At 38.9% G+C, this 19,094-nt stretch overlaps 3 protein-coding genes across 3 annotated transcripts; 1 reads left to right on the top strand and 2 right to left on the bottom strand.

Annotated features, from left to right (window-relative positions):
• Positions 1-1,093: 1,093 nt before the first annotated feature.
• LOC114476464 (epoxide hydrolase 1-like) lies at positions 1,094-14,500 on the bottom strand. The gene is made up of 11 exons (XM_028468000.1): positions 14,208-14,500; positions 14,030-14,115; positions 13,706-13,919; positions 11,881-12,061; positions 11,593-11,802; positions 10,298-10,427; positions 9,855-10,066; positions 9,605-9,713; positions 9,194-9,316; positions 8,903-9,098; positions 1,094-1,160 (listed from the first exon to the last, which is right to left on the bottom strand). The coding sequence occupies exons 2-11, from the start codon at positions 14,050-14,052 to the stop codon at positions 1,155-1,157; spliced, it is 1,404 nt and encodes a 467-aa protein (XP_028323801.1). The 5' UTR covers positions 14,053-14,115; positions 14,208-14,500; the 3' UTR covers positions 1,094-1,154.
• On the bottom strand, positions 1,123-7,011 carry LOC114476463 (epoxide hydrolase 1-like). The gene is made up of 10 exons (XM_028467999.1): positions 6,554-7,011; positions 6,376-6,461; positions 6,071-6,284; positions 4,967-5,147; positions 4,406-4,615; positions 2,512-2,641; positions 2,088-2,299; positions 1,851-1,959; positions 1,442-1,564; positions 1,123-1,356 (listed from the first exon to the last, which is right to left on the bottom strand). Exons 2-10 carry the CDS (start codon positions 6,396-6,398, stop codon positions 1,155-1,157), a joined length of 1,404 nt encoding a protein of 467 aa, XP_028323800.1. The 5' UTR covers positions 6,399-6,461; positions 6,554-7,011; the 3' UTR covers positions 1,123-1,154.
• cst3 (cystatin C (amyloid angiopathy and cerebral hemorrhage)) lies at positions 14,351-17,685 on the top strand. Its single transcript, XM_028468004.1, has 3 exons — positions 14,351-14,647; positions 15,950-16,060; positions 17,413-17,685. Exons 1-3 carry the CDS (start codon positions 14,444-14,446, stop codon positions 17,485-17,487), a joined length of 390 nt encoding a protein of 129 aa, XP_028323805.1. The 5' UTR covers positions 14,351-14,443; the 3' UTR covers positions 17,488-17,685.
• The last annotated feature ends 1,409 nt before the right edge of the window (positions 17,686-19,094 follow it).

The raw sequence follows: 19,094 nt of genomic DNA, 5'->3' as shown, positions 1-19,094 counted from the left end.
AGAGGAGCATATAGATTACTGCATCAGGACTTCAGTAAAGTTAGAAAGATCCAAATGTCTCATTTTTATTGTTATGAGATGAGCCAATGAGCTACAACCTGCAACGAGCTGATCTTCAATACAATTATTGATAATTTCAGCAGGGAATATCCCATTGTTTCCTATGAGCAGCTGACGTTGAGATGTTGCGCAGGGACCATCAAAGTGCAACCACCGACACATTAAATGTGAATAATCAATATGTCTGCGATCATGCATAGCAACGTGACCACATTTACTGCGAACGTTGATGGTCTTCATTTGGTCACATTACAACTCTTATTTAGCTAAAATACCCTTTTGTATATATGTATATTATAACCTGAAAACAACAGATAATCTTCATTGGGTGTTCTTATATATACTACAGGAAATAAATATTTTTTTTAAAACACCGGTGATTTATTATAGTTTATGAGTTGATTTTTACTCAATTTTGAGGTATTTCTTTCAATAGCTTCAGCAGACATTTTGTAATATTTAAATAAAAATCATGTAAGTGTTTTTCTTCTCATTTTTTAAATGTGTTTTTGAAAAAAAAAAACTTAGATAAAAAAAAAATCATAATATACATAGAATCAAAAATATACAAAAAGGTATTTTAGCTAAATAAGAATTGTAGTATAATTAAATGAAGACCATCAACGTCCACAGTAAATGTGGTCACGTTGCTATGCATGATCACAGACATTCATATTTATTGTGTCGGTTGTTGCACTTTGTTGACGGTCCCTGCGCAACGTCTCAACGTCAGCTGCTCATAGGAAACAATGGGATATTCCCTGCTGAAATTATCAATAATTGTATTGAAGATCAGCACGTTGCAGGTTGTAGCTCATTATCTATCTCATAACAGTAAAAATGAGACATTATTTGGGTCTTTCTAACTTTACTGAAGTCCTGATGCAGTGATTTATATGCTCCTGCTCCTCTGGCATTGTTACACTCGATGTTTCCTGCAATGATTTATTATACTACACTATTGTTTCGTTATCTCCAGATAATTAGCCCGTTATCACGGGAAAACAAAGTCTCGTTATCTCGAGAAAATTAAGTTGTGATCATGGGAAAAAAAATGTATGAAAGCATGGCCCTTTAGGGCTTCCGTAAGGTTCTCAGATTTTCCCAACTTTTTTAACAAACTGAACAATGTCGTCAGCCAGTAGTTGAGGCTCTTCAAAAGCAGCGAAGTGGCCTCCCCGTGGCATAAATGTGTAGGTGTAAATGTTTCGATACTTTGTCTGTGCCCATACTTTCGGGTTATGCATCAGTTCATTGGGAAAGGCGGCCAAACCAGTGGGCACGAAAACCCCTGTCCTGGAAAATGACAAAATAAATATTAAATGCATTGAATAAATATTGACCACATGTACAAGAAGTGAATATGTGCTAAAGTACATACTTGAAATCCAATCTGTTGATTAAATTGCCAAAGTTTTCTTTGTAGAATCGCATTGAAGAAGTCATGGAGCTTGTGGTCCAGTAGATCATGACATTTGTCAGCAAGTCATCCAAGGTGAACATTCTGTATTTAAAAAAAAAAAGAAAGAAAGAAAAAGCTTGTATATTGTAAACACTAACTTATCGGGCAACAAAGTCCATTTTTTCCACTCCTTATCTGTGAGTAAAACCACTCCCTTGTCAAGTGAAGAGTGGGAACTGAAAGCAACAGCACAAACTACCATATTTAGACTTCAGCTTATTATATTACAAGACAAATGAAAAAGTAATCTACTTAAGCATGCATGCATTCCTGGCTGGGAGAATAATTTATGATATGAACAACTGCTCATAGTAATTACTATTTGTACCTCTCCAGTCCACCATCACTCAGATCTCTGTATTTCATATCAGTACAAGAAGAGAATTTTTCCAAAATGTAGGCTGCCAGACCTACAGGAGAGTTATTCACTGCACAGCCTGTAAAAAAAAAAATGAGAGAAATGGGTTCGTTTGTTTTCTACAAAATGCTGGCATAACTAGGATATTTTCAGTTTGGGAAGTATCTAAAACATACCAGTACTCTTGGGTTAATACTCCAATCTTACCTGCAGTGTCTGGTTTAGTAGCCTGAATGTGCATGTAGCCCGTTTCTTCAAGCATTTGCCACACGTTTTTCTGAAAATACGGGTAAATCCGGCGAACGTCTTCTCGAGTGAAGCCAACCAAGAAGGGCAGATAACGGCCGATGACGAGAGACAGAGACATTTTGAAATTGCTTCTTATAAAGAACATGGTGAGATGGAGCCCTTTCACACAGCTGGAAAAAAACAGAAATAGGTTCATAATCTCTGAAAATATCTAAGCAGGTTCTTGTCGTGCTTTAGCATAATTTATCTGTCTTTTTTGTGCAGACTGCACAAAATCTGTGATTTGCTGTTTAACAATGCCACAGTGTTTGAGATAACAATGGGTTTGTGAAACTGTCTCTGCAGTGAGCATTCTTTGGACATTTTCTTCTTTTGCACTTACTCAGGCTTCATCTGTGCCATGTTGGTGGTAATGGCTGAACCCCAGTCTCCTCCGTGCAGGTAGAACTGGGAGAATCCCAAACGCTCCATCAGTGTCAGGAAAATTCTAGCAGCAGCCACACTGTCAAAACCTGGAGAGACAAAGCAAAAGGTTTCTAAGATAAGGGTTGTTACCATTACTAGTTACTTTCCTTTAAAAAAATACTTAACTGAGGAATTAAAATACAAAAAAGTAATGCCTTAATTTGAAAAGTAACATTTTCATTACTCAAAAAAAGTAATGAAGAGCAGGGGCCTGAGGACGAAACCCTGGGGCACACCTGTGGTAACTGTAACTAAGTCCTTATAGCTTTCATTTCACTAATGTTACTGTATGGTGTATATTATTGTTGGTCAACTTGACAGTTTATGTCAATTTGCATTTCCATCACACATTGGTACAGGGTATACGCAGGAATCCTGAGGTTAATTTCAATACCTTTTTAAGACTTTTTTTAAAAACCTTTCAAAAAAAATTAAGACCTCGTCGCCACTTTAAGCTGTTGTTAGCAACACATCTTTCACAGAAGTAGTTTGCAATTTAACAGAAATTATGTAAGCTAAGAAGGAATAAAACTTGAAAGAGGTGAAGCAGCAGTGCTACTCGTGTGTACTTAGCTCTTTTAGCATTAGCTCGTTTATCATTAGCTCCTTCAGCATGTCCCGTGTCCTAGGGGCTAGAGGTCTTCCGTCTTTCCCTGCTAACGGAGCCTTTGTCCTGCGTTGCTGGTGGTTCCTGCTAAAAGTACGGTGCTAACCTAAATCCCATGACGTATCCAGTTTTGCCCTTGCCACAGGTGAACATCAGCAATGTCCGAATCCAGAACGGAAACATCAACTTAAAAATATCAGAAATGCCTTCATTTGAGTTCAATGAATGGTGATTCACCGCTATGTTGAGACACCAGACAACCGGCACACAGCATTGGCGTGCTGCCCATAGCCACCCTCATGTCAGCAGACAATGAAGCAGAGGTCGCGGTCGTAGCTGTGTTGGCTAGCTCACCTGTCACGTTACCAGGTGGTCGTGTTGCTGGTGGACCACAGAAAGATGCTATCGACAGCTGCTGCTGCCTGTGGCCAACAGCAGTCTTCCTCCAATTTTTGTTTTCTTCTCGTCTGTTTTAGCACCAGAACATTCCCTGTCACGTAACGTTGCACCCGTACGCGCACGGTCCCGAGGCAATCCAGCTCCGAGTACGCAACCGAATAAAAGCTTGAATACCAATAAAATTTAATACCTCATAAAATCGTAATTAAGACTTTTTATTACTTTTCAAGGGCCTTAATTTTCCCACAATTGAGTTATCAACTTTTAATACTTTTTAAGACCCAGCGGACACCCTCTGGTATCACCAAGTCAACCAATACTATGATTTTTAATACTCTGAAGAGCAACACAATAGATTAATCAAAACTAATCAAGTCCACACGCTCAGAATCCCAGTCAGCTTCAGAACTGAAAAAGTCTAGAATAGGAGGTGAAACTTCTATGAGCAAAGCATCAAAACCACTAAGATAAAGATACCAGAATCAACATGACCTGGATGGCTGACAACCTTCAGAGACATCCCATCATTGTTAGTACTTTACATGTTTTACATCTTGTCAGCCGTTTGGACATGATATAATGCAATGTGTCTGTGTTTGTGAAACAGTAATAAGACAGAACTATTGCCAGTTTGCTAAAAATAACACATTAATAGATCAAAAAATGAGGAAAACAGAGTTTGTTCAAGAATAATGTCTTACAGTATTAGTTAAAGCAAAAAGTAACGTTACAGTAATACGTTACTTTTTGATGAGTTAGTTCAAACCCAATGCGCTACGTTAATGTATTTCGCTGATTAATTTACCTTTTTTCTGAGGGGCCTCGGAGTAACCGTAGCCAGGAATGGATGGGCAGATGACCTCAAAGGCAACCCCATCATGGTTTTGTGTAAGAAGTGGTATAATCTTGTAGAACTCATAGAAAGAAGAAGGCCAGCCGTGAACAAGCATAAGAGGAACAACCTTCTGGTTTTCCCTGGAAGGTGGGCACACACGAATGAAATGGACATCCAGACCTGCGTGATAAAAATGGTAAATGGACTTGATTTATATACCGCTTTATCCCCACACTGAAGCAGTCCCAACGCGCATTACATATCAGCTCATTCACCCAATCACTCTCACATTCACACACCAATGGGACAGGGCTGCCATGCAAGGCGCTAGTCAACCACTGGGAGCAACTTAGGGTTCAGTGTCTTGCCCAAGGACACTTCGACACATAGTCAAGTACTGGGATCGAACCCCCAACCTCTCAATCAGAAGACGACCCTCTACCACCTGAGCCACGGTCGCCCTAAGCAGACATTGGTGAGAAGCAGAAACGGCAAAAACTATATTATCAGAAAACACATGACATTCTGTACCTTCTATCTTAGTTTTGAAGTGTGAATACTGGTTGAGAGCTGCCACTTGTTTTTTCCAGTCATACTCGTTTCTCCAATGGGATACCACTCTCTTGAGATAGGTGGAATTGAAGCCAAAATTGAAGTGGCTGTCCTCCAAAGGATCAGTGTAGCGGGTTAGGTCCAGGCGAGCATGCAGGTCCTGTTAAATAGAAAGGTTTGTTGACTTAAAGCTGTATTTTTTGGCGTCATTTGGTCAAAAATCCATAATCATCACTGAGCATATTGTAGCTCAAATTGTTCTGAATGGACAGTGAAGTAAATGAGCTTTAGAAATCCAGGAGCGTGACACTGGACTCAGCCAATCAGGGATCTTTCTACTAACAGAGTGCTCCATGAGCGGTTTTGGGCGATACTATTGGCTGCTCCTCAAAAATCAATGCGCGTTCACGGTCGGAGAGTAGTGAAAGTCCACCGTCAGATATTCCAACAGAAATCTCCATCGCGGCTTTTGGCACAGTGGTTAAACAGCAAAGCAAGCACAAAAAGAAAGACTGGGGTGGAGAAGCAACAGAATAAGGGCACAAACGTGTTCAGGAGGGACAAACACACGGAGATCCCTCTGGCTTAATATGTGCGGTGGACTGCCCGCGATCTGCTTTCAGTCCGTGAGCAGTCTGCCCCGCATACCGAGTCAGAGAGCGAGTGATAACAGACGGGATAAAAACTTTGAAAAACTAAGAGAAACATTATCCAAGGTGGAAAGAACGGACCATTAATTTGTGGTGTGGATGTGGAGTGTCTGCATGTCTGCTTTGACCAGCTGGGCTAAGCTGCTTGTGTGTGAGGAGTGGCTGTGGGCCTCTTACTGTCTTCACAACAGCAAGTGATATGTGCTTTCATGTCTCTAAAACATCAAAAAAACTCCCCAATAACACAAGATAAAGTCCATACATTTGTAAGGACTTTAAGTTTGCAGCACGCAAGCGTCACAAGAAGACCGGTAAGTTTAATTGAGGAGGGAAGGGGGGAGAATGGAGTGTCTCACAATTCTACATACTGCAGCTTTATTTATTCCTAAGGCTGCTTTGTTTCTTCAAAAGTGAAATCTTCGCTTCAAATCACCTTGATTTCTTCATCTGAGGTTGTGATAGTAAATGTGTGGATCTGATCATCCTCTGAGAGTGGCTTCTTTCCTTTCCCCCACCATCCATGTCCAATAGGAATAGTTTTGGCTTCTTTGCTTCTAAACACCCAGTAGGCCAGTATTCCTCCTATTGCCACAGCAGAGCTGATAACAAGCTGCTGCTGGACAACTTCCAATCCAAAGAAAGTTTCCCTGTAAAAAGAAAACATTTCAACTTTTACTACTTGAGAAAGACCTGAAGCTGAAGTGAAGAACATGTTTATGGTAGCAGAACTAGTCTCACTTTAAATCCTGCAACCTTTGCATTGTTTGCTCTCAAAGGTGAACTTAGGCCTGCTGCAGGTGAATGTCTTTCTAGACTTTGTAAATCTGCAATAAAGGCAATCATTGACGTTAAAACTCAGCAGTTGAAAAGATGTGGGAAGCAGAATGTAAACTCCAGCCAAAACATTTCCACATACCTTCTCTGCTTCTTCTGTGATATTTGTTCAATGTTGTGCTACGTGACGAACCATTAAATAATACAATCCTCCCATCGAAGGCGGGACCACATTTCAAGAGCGCGCTGATTGGCTGTAAAGATGTGCCACTCCAAAATAACACTTACGTCACTCTTATATAACAGGGAGGAACCGGCGCAGTTGTTCTGCTTCAGTAGCGCTGACTCTCGTTAATAATCACCGTGTTGAAGACACTTATCCTGGCGGTGTTTAGGGCCGTGTTGGCCGTTAGTTTAGGTGGAATGATGGCCGGAGGATGGAGTGACGTAGACGTCAACGACAGCAGCAGGGGCGGACTGGCGTACGGGGACACCTGTGGGTCGGGCCATGAGAAAGAGGGAATATTCATACCTGTGAAGTATCCCGTTTTGGCCGTGAAACTCCCGTCTTTTACCCCTCTTTCCCACCATCGTGCCGTATTAGTATTTTCCCGTAAATATCCCGTATATTTTAATGTAATAATAATTAAAAGATAAATAAAAACATTCCTCTGCCTTACTAAACTGAACACCGTCACTAGCCTCGCGAGAAGTGCCGCCTGAAATAGCCTGAGTAGCAGTTCTCGCGTGACAGCAGGAGGAACAAACCAGGAAACAACTCAAGAAGAGAGATGGATGAAAGTGGACGTTTCGACGAAAAAAATAAAAGAACTGGTGTTAATACCTTGTAAAATGGGACAGAGAGTTTCCCTTCCTAAAGAGCAACAGGATGGGACACAGTTACACGTTCTGTCAGATTAGTAACTAAGATTTTTAACGTCTCGCGGGGGAAAAAAAACACGGAAGTCAGCATGAAAAATCCACCAATCACAAGCGCCACAAATATACACTTGCTTTCAAAAAGTGTTAAAGAATGTAAAGTCTGTCATAAATGTGTCTAACAAGTCATTAGTGAATATCAGAGAACCACATGAGTGAGCATGAGAAATTATAAGAAAATATGTAATAACATGTAAATGTCTAACTTAAAAACAAGATTCAAGATGTATCGAGTTTTCTATTTTGGCGATATTGAAAACTACAATAAAGATATGTATATCGTATTTTGTATAAAAAATACTTGTTTTAGGAGTCACTGCTTTTATTTCTCAAAACAGCATGTAAAGCCCCGTTAGATGGGATTAATGAGTGCAAGCTGTTTTTTATAAATGTGTCTGTGGCATTTTTCATCAGAAAATGTAACCACGAATTGTCTTTCTGGTCTAACTTCATTTGAAATAAAATCATCAAGATGTATATCATATATCACCATTTTGAGAAAATATATTGAGCTATGAGTTTTGGTCCAATTCGTCCAGCCCTCGTAGGAATGTTCACAGCATTTCAATGTCAACAAAGGACAGCCTACCACATTCTAATCACCTAAAAGTGGGCCGGTCTGTCAATGACTCCTGGGCCACTTCCCCCTCACCCAGTCCGCCCCCAGACAGCAGTGCCAGAAATGAACTGAGGTTCGCTGTCAACAGCCGCAACAGTGAGTTCAACGACACGTACCTTCATGACGTCCAAGAAGCGGAGGAGGGTTAGCAACAGCTTGAGGTGCTGTTTTCCCTGAGCAAGGTGCCTCGTGTGCTGCTATCACTGGGCGGATCTCTCATTCTACCCAAAGAGTTGTATGAGATCAACATGGAGGATCTGCTTCTGTCGGGTGGAGATCAGTGTCTGCGAGTGTCGTCGTGCTTACGGCAACTGTTCCGCACTCTTTGTGGTCGACGTTTTATCTGACACTAAGGCTGTTCGTTTAATGCCCACCACAGTCTTGGCACTGGCTCACAGGGACGTGGAGTCAGCTGGTTCCGCCCCAAACTACTATTTAAAGTGCCCACTCGGGTAAAAAAGCAGACTATTGCTTTGTCCTCTGATCCTTGCATTAGTGGTGGAGCGACAGTCGAGGGGTCAGAGTGGCAGGACTATGTATGGTTTCAGGCTCCCATACACATCAAAGGCTTCAGCAACTGAACTCAAGCCCAGTTAAAACCTCCAGCAACTCTTTTTATGATCATCAAAAGGGAACATATGTAAATATTTTTAATGAATTATGAGACCATTTTAATACTGTTTGTATTTTTGCTTTCATTAGATTTTAACATTAAAAATAAGACACAAACATCCATAGTGCAATATATATGTTTACTGAACAAAACTTGAAAGATTTAAAGTACAACATATTGTTTGTATTTGTGTGGATACATCAGTGCCATTGACATGTTTACACGAAAAACCTGTGTCAAACAAACTCACAAAAAAACATAGTAGTGATCATTGAACAGGTAGAATGTGTTGTTGACATTGTACATCAGGGTACTCAGATTTTCCCAACTTTTTTAACAAACTGAACAATGTCGTCAGCCAGTAGCTGAGGCTCTTCAAAAGCAGGGAAGTGGCCTCCCCGTGGCATAAATGTGTAGGAGTAAATGTTTCGATACTTTGTCTGTGCCCATACTTTCGGGTTATGCATCAGTTCATTGGGAAAGGCGGCCAAACCAGTGGGCACGAAAACCCCTGTCCTGGAAAATGACAAAATAAATATTAAAAGCATTGAATAAAGTTTGTAATATATTGACCACATGTACAAGAGGTGAATATGTGCTAAAGTACATACTTGAAATCCAATCTGTTGATTAAATTGCCAAAGTTTTCTTTGTAGAATCGCATTGAAGAAGTCATGGAGCTTGTGGTCCAGTAGATCATGACATTTGTCAGCAAGTCATCCAAGGTGAACATTCTGTATTTAAAAAAAAAAAAAGAAAGAAAGAAAAAGCTTGTATATTGTAAACACTAACTTATCCGGCAACAAAGTCCATTTTTTCCACTCCTTATCTGTGAGTAAAACCACTCCCTTGTCAAGTGAAAAGTGGGAACTGAAAGCAACAGCACAAACTACCATATTTAGACTTCAGCTTATTATATTACAAGACAAATGAAAAAGTAATCTACTTAAGCATGCATGCATTCCTGGCTGGGAGAATAATTTATGATATGAACAACTGCTCATAGTAATTACTATTTGTACCTCTCCAGTCCACCATCACTCAGATCTCTGTATTTCATATCAGTCCAGGAAGAGAATTTTTCCAAAATGTAGGCTGCCAGACCTACAGGAGAGTTATTCACTGCACAGCCTGTAAAAAAAAAATGAGAGAAATGGGTTTGTTTGTTTTCTACAAAATGCTGGCATAACTAAGGATATTTTCAGTTTGGGAAGTATCTAAAACATACCAGTACTCTTGGGTTAATACTCCAAACATTTGATATGATCTTACCTGCAGTGTCTGGTTTAGTAGCCTGAATGTGCATGTAGCCCGTTTCTTCAAGCATTTGCCACACGTTTTTCTGAAAATATGGGTAAATCCGGCGAACGTCTTCTCGAGTGAAGCCAACCAAGAAGGGCAGATAACGGCCGATCACGAGAGACAGAGACATTTTGAAATTCCTTCTTGGAAAGAACATGGTGAGATGGAGCCCTTTCACACAGCTGGAAAAAAACAGAAATAGTTTCATCATATAAGAGTATATTTAAGCAGGTTTTTGAGCTTCAGCATAATTCATACATTTTCCAAAAAGTTGACATCTGTCTTTTTTGTGCAGACTGCACAAAATCTGTGATTTGCTGTTTAACAATGCCACAGTGTTTGAGATAACAATGGGTTTGTGAAACTGTCTCTGCAGTGAGCATTCTTTGGATATTTTCTTCTTTTGCACTTACTCAGGCTTCATCTGTGCCATGTTGGTGGTAATGGCTGAACCCCAGTCTCCTCCGTGCAGGTAGAACTGGGAGAATCCCAAACGCTCCATCAGTGTCAGGAAAATTCTAGCAGCAGCCACACTGTCAAAACCTGGAGAGACAAAGCAAAAGGTTTCTAAGGCTTCAGAACCAGTGTTGGTACCGTTAATAGTTACTTCCCTTTAGATGTCCTAATGTGAAAAGTAACATTTTCATTACTCTAAAAAATAAATAAACCTTCAAATCAACTAATTACTACTACTGCTAATACCAATAAATTTTATCAAGCAGCACCATTCATGGCACTCAAAGATACCCAACAAAATATTAAATACATACAATAACTTAAAAGCGGGAGTTAGCGAGACTGCAGACAAAGATCACAGTGGTATAAAGGGGAAGAAGGGGGCGGAGGTGGTGAATGTTTTGGTCGTGGAAGTAAGCCAATCAAGAGAGGGTGCATTCAAGGATGACATCAAGACTCTTTACCAGGGGGGAGATGGAGGAGTTTTCCATGTGAAGTATGAGTTAAGTATGGGTTTGGTTGAAAAGTAGAGCTGGATGTCAAACTAGACTAGACGTTTCCTGAATATATGACTTAGGAGGGGAAGTAATGAAGAGCAGGGGCCTGAGGACGGAACCCTGGGGCACACCTGTGGTAACTGTAACTAAGTCCTTATAGCTTTCATTTCACTAATGTTACTGTATGGTGGTTATTACACACTGTTGGTCAACTTGACAGTTTGTCCATTTGCATTCCCATTATACATTGGTATCACCAAGTCAACAAATACTATGATTTTTAATACTCTGATGAGCAACACAATAGATTAATCAAAACTAATCAAGTCCACATGGTCAGAATCCCAGTCAGCTTCAGAACTGAAAAAGTCTAGAATAGGAAGTGAAACTTCTATAAGCAAAGCATCAAAACCACTAAGATAAAGATACTAGAATCACCACGACCTGGATGGCTGACAACCTTCAGAGACATCCCATCATTGTTAGTACTTTACATGTTTTACATCTTGTCAGCCGTTTGGACATGATATAATGCAATGTGTCTGTGTTTGTGAAACAGTAATAAGACAGAACTATTGCCAGTTTGCTAAAAATAACACATTAATAGATCAAAAAATGAGGATAACAGTTTGTTCAAGAATAATGTCTTACAGTATTAGTTAAAGCAAAAACTAACGTTACAGTAATGCGTTACTTTTTGATGAGTTAGTTCAAACCCAATGCGCTACGTTAATGTATTTCACTGATTAATTTACCTTTTTTCTGAGGGGCCTCGGAGTAACCGTAGCCAGGAATGGATGGGCAGATGACCTCAAAGGCAACCCCATCATGGTTTTGTGTAAGAAGTGGTATAATCTTGTAGAACTCATAGAAAGAGCCAGGCCAGCCGTGAACAAGCATAAGAGGAACAACCTTCTGGTTTTCCCTGGAAGGTGGGCACACACGAATGAAATGGACATCCAGACCTGCGCGGTAAAGCAGACATCGGTGAGAAGCAGAAACGGCAAAAACTATATTATCAGAAAACACATGGCATTCTGTACCTTCTATCTTAGTTTTGAAGTGTGGATACTGGTTGAGAGCTGCCACTTGTTTTTTCCAGTCATACACATTTCTCCAATGAGATACCACTCTCTTGAGGTAAGTAGAATTGAAGCCAAAATTGAAGTGGCTGTCCTCCAAAGGATCAGTGTAGCGGGTTAGGTCCAGGCGAGCATGCAGGTCCTGTTAAATAGAAAGGTTTGTTGACGGTCAATCTCTTCTCCTTCTCCTGGCTCTGTAAATGAGCTTTAGAAATCCAGGAGCGTGACTCAGCCAATCTACTAACAGAGTGTTCCATAAGCGGTTTTGGGCGATACTATTGGCTGCTCGAGCTGCTCCTCAAAATTCAATGAGCGTTCATGGTCTGAGAGTAGTGAAAGTCCAACGTCAGATGTTCCAGCAGAAGTCTACCGCAGCTTTTGGCACAGTGGTTAAACGGCAAATCAAAAGAAAAAAGAAAGACTGGGATGGAGAAGCAACAGAATAAAGGCACAAGGAGGGACAGACCCACGGAGGCCACTCTGGCTTAGTATGTGCGGTGGACTCTTCTACAAAATGAAGCAGGTGCGTAAAAAATACTAACAGTAGGCTAATGAATACACGTCCTGTTGCACCAACAATATAGTGCTTATTTAGTAAGACAATCTCCGCTGACCTAAAGCTAACAGCTAGTGTTAGATGAACGCCTTCCCCATAGCGGACTTTTTAGCACAGTATTTTTAAAGCGTTGAACTACTTATCAGCTGATAACATTATTTCTTGTGATATGTTTGTGTGTAAAACCTGGATACAATATGAATAAAGTTGTTGGTGTATTCAGAAATTTGACTTTAATATGATAGATAATACGATTTGGATCTAAATGTTGTTTTGTTTTTGTTTTTCCAGTGCCAGGCTGAGGCTGAAGACCAACCATCTACAAGCCTACATTACCTGCTTTATTTGATCAGCAAAGAAATTAAACAGGCTTGTTGCAGAATACGTTTGTATGGATCAAATGCCAATCTTTACTGCAAAGAATCAGCCCATTGCAAAGCAAATTCAGGCCAAAAAGACTTAAATGGCCACATGTGAAAATGCAGTGTTGAACATCTGCATGTTTAATAGTGTTGCCCTTTTTTATCTGTGTAGTTTCAAATTTAAAACTGTTCAAATTTACATTTAACTTAAATTGATGTCTGAATGCAAAAGTCTGATGACATGACTGACAAGGTTATCAAAAAATGTTCTAGGTTTACAATAACGTTTTTGCACTTTTAATATGTCCCTAAGTGCATTTTAATTTTTGTAATTTTGGTTGAAGTTTTGAGTTGTGGTCAACAATATGATATTTTCATATTTTAAGAAACGTTTATTAAGAGCTTTACATTGTGATAAGTTAAAAATTTCTGGTTTGCACTTTAAAAGGTTCTCTACTTTTGATACTTTTATATTTAAAAATATTTTTCAAGTGTGAAATTGTAAAGTGTGCACAAAACATTTTTTTTACAATTATTTATTATTTTTGCACTGTTAAAAATCTATTGTTATTTGTTGATGTTCTACCACAAAAACTTATTTTATCTTTTATCAGTATGGTATCGAAATTGGTATTTTTTTTCCTTCTTCCAGTATCGAAATCGAGTTCAAAATTTCAGTATCGTGACAACACTAGTTTGCGCAAGCGTTTACAATTAGACCGGTAGGTTTAATGCAGGAGGGGGGGTGGGGGGATTAGGGCGTGGAGTGTCTCACAGTTATACATACTGCAGCTTTAAGTGCGTTTTAAAGCGATTATTCCTAAGGCTGCTTTGTATCTTCAAAAGTGAAATCTTCGCTTCAAATCACCTTGATTTCTTCGTCTGAGGTTGTGATAGTAAATGTGTGGATCTGATCATCCTCTGAGAGTGGCTTCTTTCCTTTCCCCCACCATCCATGTCCAATAGGAATAGTTTTGGCTTCTTTGCTTCTAAACACCCAGTAGGCCAGTATTCCTCCTATTGCCACAGCAGAGCTGATAAGAAGCTGCTGCTGGACAACTTCCAATCCAAAGAAAGTTTCCCTGTAGAAAATACAAAAAAAAAAAAAAAAAAAACATTTCAACTTTTACTACTTGAGAAAGACCTGAATCTGAAGTGAAGAACATGTTTATGGTAGCAGAACTAGTCTCACTTTAAATCCTGCAACCTTTGCATTGTTTGCTCTCAAAGGTGAACTTAGGCCTGCTGCAGGTGAATGTCTTTCTAGACTTTGGAAATCTGCAATAAAGGCAATCATTGACGTTAAAACTCAGCAGTTGAAAAGATGTGGGAAGCAGAATGTAAACTCCAGCCAAAACATTTCCACATACCTTCTCTGCTTCTTCTGTGATACTTGTTCAACGTTGTGCTACGTGACGAACCATTAAATAATACAATCCTCCCATCGAAGGCGGGACCACATTTCAAGAGCGCGCTGATTGGCTGTAAAGATGTGCCACTCCAAAATAACACTTACGTCACACTTATATAACAGGGAGGAACCGGCGCAGTTGTTTATCCTGCTTTTGTTCTGTTTCAGTAGCGCTGACTCTCGTTAATAATCACCATGGCGAAGACACTTTTCCTGGCGGTGTTTGCTGCCGTGTTGGCCGTTAGTTTAGGTGGGATGATGACCGGAGGATGGAGGGACGTACACGTCAACGACAGCAATGCCAGAGATGCACTGAAATTCGCTGTTGACAGCCGCAACAATTTGTCTAACGACATGTACCGCCATGACGTCCTAGAAGTGGTCAAAATCGAGCAACAGGTCAGTTTAAATTGTTACTGTATCATATACTGTACAGCAGTCGTAAAATAATGGTAATAATTCTGGTTAAACAAATATGGATGGAATGTCCACACCAATTAGAGTGAATTTATTGTTAATGTTTCCATTTTGATGACGCCATCACTGTAAACAAGCTTAAACATTCCATCTAGACGTCCTAATCCATTGTTAACAGGATCATCCTCGTCTGGCTCCAGCTTCTATGACAGGGGTCAACAACCTTTCTATAGCTGTGAGCTGCTGGATAGTATAGTAGGGGTGTGATAAAATAAATTGATGTATCGCGATTTTATTTTCCTCATGATTTTCAGTTCAGTAACATACAGCACATAGGCAATATGTATGCATTAGAGTTGTCACGATACCAAAATGTGTAACCACGATACTATGCAATTATTTCATTTCCATTACGTTTCATAGATGTTTGTTATACTAACCACTAAAAACATCCTAACTAATTGTGAAACATGTCAAATTGAACAATTAATTGTCATATCTTACTCAAATCCAACTTGCGATTTTGAAAATACAAGTATATCATATTGTATATAACATATCACTGACCATACACCAAATCTCTGTAACACTTAAAAACATTTGTCCCAATGTGTCTGTGAAAATAACATTTAAAGATGGTTAATTTATTACAATAACGTTATTAGCAGTAGTTAACTCTAATATTAGTACTATTTACATCTGTCACCTGTATTTATCTTTGTCAGTTTGAAAGTAAATCAGATTTTAGATGGAACTCATTGGTGACTAAAAGTTCCTGAGGGCCCCTCACATGATACATGAGGGCCCACGGTGACCCCTGCTCTATGATGACTAAGTACTAACTCAGCTAAACAAGAAGAAAAAAAGCTATATTTAGCAACAAGACAAAAGAGGAACATACTGGAGGCAGCAATTGTCGCCTATACTTATGTTTCTGACACGATTTGGTTCCAAACCTGAGGTGCCAAAATACATTATTACACCTCCCTTTGTTAAATGCATTTAATCTGATGATAGACGTTAATTTAAAATGATCCATTTGTTTCGGACTGAGAAATGTTAATAAAAGATGTTAGTACATTTTCAGTTTCACCGTACCTTATAGCACTAAATTGAGAACTTGCTAATCTGTCAGCTGATTACCAAATGTTGAAGTTGCTTAAATCTTCAGAGAATAGCTTGGTAGCCAGTTTTCTTTGTTGCTTGCAGTGCATACTTATTATTATTAAAAAAATAAAAATAAAAATAGAAATGGTAATTTGTATGTCTTATCTCTCTTTATAGGTTGTTTCAGGTATGAAGTACCGCATCACAGCAAATTTGACAAGAACTGCCTGCAGAAAGTCCGATTTCAACGAAACATGTTCCACCAACCAAAACCAAGACAGTGCCACGGTAATGCTTTAATGTTAAAATAGATATTTGTCACGGTTTTTAATTACTTAGAGAATGTAGTACGAATATGGATTTCCTCTTATTGGGTTAACTTCCGGGATTTAATCAGTATGTGCTGTACTACGACACTGGCTAACTTCTTACCGGGCTAAATCACCATGGTAACTTAGGCTGAACACCTAACCTGTTCAGGACCAGGTCAAGAAGTGGATATGTTCTGAGCGAGTACTAAAGCCCCGCCTCCTGACCAATCCGTTCTCTTAGAAAACGACCTCCCCAATAAAAGGCGGAACATTCTGTGGACACGTCGCTACGTGGATCTGATGTGACGCTGTCATCAGAGAGAGATTGTTTAGGCATTGATGCAATCCTTTCATTTACTTGATGACATCTTGTCGGAAACATATAGATTTATATCTGATGGACTGACCTACATTAGTCAGCTGATAAAGCCTGTGTGTTTTGGACGCTTTCAGACCGATAAATTAGTTATTTCATTTGTTCATGTATTCTGTGGTGATGCAGAGAGCCTCAGTCCTATAAGATAATATAAAATACAAATATTTCATTCCTTGCTACTTTTTTTTCTACAGCAACAGTGTTGTTCTTGGTCTGAATTATGGATTTTATTTCTTCATATTTTTAAAGAATTATTCCTCAATTATAATGTTAGTTTCTCTACACAGTTTGTGATGGTCTGACACTGCAGTCTCCACCCCTGTCACAAGAGTGTGCATGTAGGCTGTCTGAAATCAACCTGCTTAAAGCATAACTTAATAACTATTTCACCTTAATAAATTCTTCTCGTAGTCCCTGTGAGGGTAATACAAGTGTTTATGGGGTGATTGGGGGGTCTTTCACCTCCCCCTGCTGTCTCTTGCCAGAAAACAGCACTTGCGCAACTTCCCTGCCTCTGACCCGGTGGCAAGACGTACTGCTTTACGGCAGCCCAGTACAAACTAATGCTGCAGAGTTTTTAAGACAGTGACAACACCAAAAGGGACCTTTAGGGGGAGCGCCAAGTGCAAGTTACTTAGTTCTGCTTTAACTAAGTGATTTGATATCGAGGTTCGTTGTCCAGGGTCTCTCTGACGGAAAATGTTTGGATAGGTGAAGCCCGCTAACAGAGATAAATCCTGGATGCAATTATCAGGCTTTGTAGTACAGGCCCTTAGAGCTAGTCTTATTATTCACTACATCTGCACGTAAACATTAGACTTAATGGAAGGTGTCTGTCCACTGCAAGGGCTACCTTAATAGACATATACTATTAGCACTATATTTCAATGTGTTTAATTAATAAAAATGTACTTAAATATTAATTAATGTCTGTATTATTATTTTTCTTTCAGTCCTACCAGTGCACATTCACTATCTGGAGCAAACCATGGGAAAAGTTTAACAAAGTGCTGGAGGAGAAATGCTAGAACAACAGCGGCGTGGAAAGTCCTCACACCTGGAGTCATTTGCTTTCTAAGCTTCAATCTCACTGAGAATAATTTTCCTCATAGATTAACTTTAAAAATACAATGTTTACTTTCTTACCTGAGCTTGTCTTCATATTTACCTGAACAATAAATAGTAGCTGTCGATCAAAACGTTAATAAAGTTAATACCTACATGGAGAAGTTTCATTCATTTGTGTTAATTATGCTTGTTTAATAAACTTCTTAATAAATGGATTCTCTTGATGTGTTTATTTACATTCCTAGAGATATTTCTGATGCAGATGAATGTTCTAAGGACTACAAATGAACTAGATGAAGATTAGTCAGAGTAGACTGAAGAATTGGGACGTAGGATGTCAATTTTGGGGCACATCATCACCAGTAGTGTTGATTTGAATAAGGGGGTGTTTGGCCTTTTTAACACTACACACCCTCATCAAAGCTGGCCAGCTTGAGGGTCAAGTCTTTTGATTGAACAATTTCTTTATTCATATATTATCTATCACAGTAGGACCAATAAGCAAGAAGTAGAAGTTCCAGGAATAATGGAGATACAAACATTCAAATACTGTCCAATATTGTTTTTTATGCCATCATATCATCAATCAAACAAGATCAAAGGCAGAAAACATGATCATTCTTTTGCAAAATTGATTATTTTATTTTCACGACCCTGAAAACAGGAACAAGCGGGTCAGAGAATGTGTGGATGGATGAATACTTACAAGCAAACCGTGATGTTACTTTTGAAAGTTTATTTTATATACCATTAGTACATGATATGGTATCTCCACACACGGACATGGTCGACACAAATCATAATGTAAATCATCCTAACGTTTAGTTTTTGGATATCTGTCCCTTAAAATTAGAAAAATGAATGTCACTAATACTTGTAAGTTCTCTCTGGTCATTGTTCCATCATTTCTGTGCTTTCTTTAATCAGTATTTGTCTGAATGAGGTTTGTTGATGATTGCAGAACTGTGTAGTTCAAAGTAGCACAGATCAAAGTCCCATTAAAGGTCCAGTAATATGCTTTTTTTCACCCATCACCATGTGTTCCAAGAACCACAGTAACATAGTATTTGAGGTTTACTCTCCCAAACTCGCCTGTTTTCCAGAGTTTTAGCCCTAGCCAAATGAACTTTGGAATCATGGTCACATAGATAAGGATTAAAGAAACAACCAATGTAGGGACTGCGAGTGTACGAGAGAACAATCAATATTTACTGAATAGGAGTATAATCTATTTAATACACAAGCGTAGAGCTGCCACAGAGGAAAATATATTTTGGATCACTATATTGTATGAACCATATCATTATATTGTCAAAACATGATAGTATGTTGTACAAAAAATTTATATATATATATATATTGTACAAACATGTTAATATATTGTACGAACAATATAATTATATTGTACAAACATGATATTATAGGGTTTGTATAATATAACTATATTGTTGATACAATATAATATGTTTGTACAATATAAGTATATTGTTCGTACAATATAACATCATGTTTGTACAAACATGTAGTGATCCAAAAAAAAATTAAAACAGCAGCTAATATGATTTTA

This window comes from Gouania willdenowi, chromosome 15 (genome assembly GCF_900634775.1).
Source record: "Gouania willdenowi chromosome 15, fGouWil2.1, whole genome shotgun sequence".
NCBI lineage: Eukaryota > Metazoa > Chordata > Actinopteri > Blenniiformes > Gobiesocidae > Gouania > Gouania willdenowi.
The sequence above is the reverse complement of the archived record's forward strand: the minus strand, read 5'-3'. Positions and strand labels throughout refer to the sequence as shown.

Coding starts and splice junctions, on each gene's coding strand:
- cst3 (XM_028468004.1), top strand. CDS start 14,444: ATGGCGAAGACACTTTTCCTGGCGGTGTTTGCTGCCGTGTTGGCCGTT. Junction 14,648..15,949: donor TGGTCAAAATCGAGCAACAG/GTCAGTTTAAAT, acceptor CTCTCTTTATAG/GTTGTTTCAGGTATGAAGTA. Junction 16,061..17,412: donor AAAACCAAGACAGTGCCACG/GTAATGCTTTAA, acceptor TTTTTCTTTCAG/TCCTACCAGTGCACATTCAC.
- LOC114476463 (XM_028467999.1), bottom strand. CDS start 6,398: ATGCAAAGGTTGCAGGATTTAAA. Junction 6,285..6,375: donor CAAAGGTTGCAGGATTTAAA/GTGAGACTAGTT, acceptor TTCTTTTTACAG/GGAAACTTTCTTTGGATTGG. Junction 5,148..6,070: donor CCTCAGATGAAGAAATCAAG/GTGATTTGAAGC, acceptor TCTATTTAACAG/GACCTGCATGCTCGCCTGGA.
- LOC114476464 (XM_028468000.1), bottom strand. CDS start 14,052: ATGCAAAGGTTGCAGGATTTAAA. Junction 10,067..10,297: donor ATGGCACAGATGAAGCCTGA/GTAAGTGCAAAA, acceptor GTTTTTTTCCAG/CTGTGTGAAAGGGCTCCATC. Junction 9,099..9,193: donor ATCAACAGATTGGATTTCAA/GTATGTACTTTA, acceptor GTCATTTTCCAG/GACAGGGGTTTTCGTGCCCA.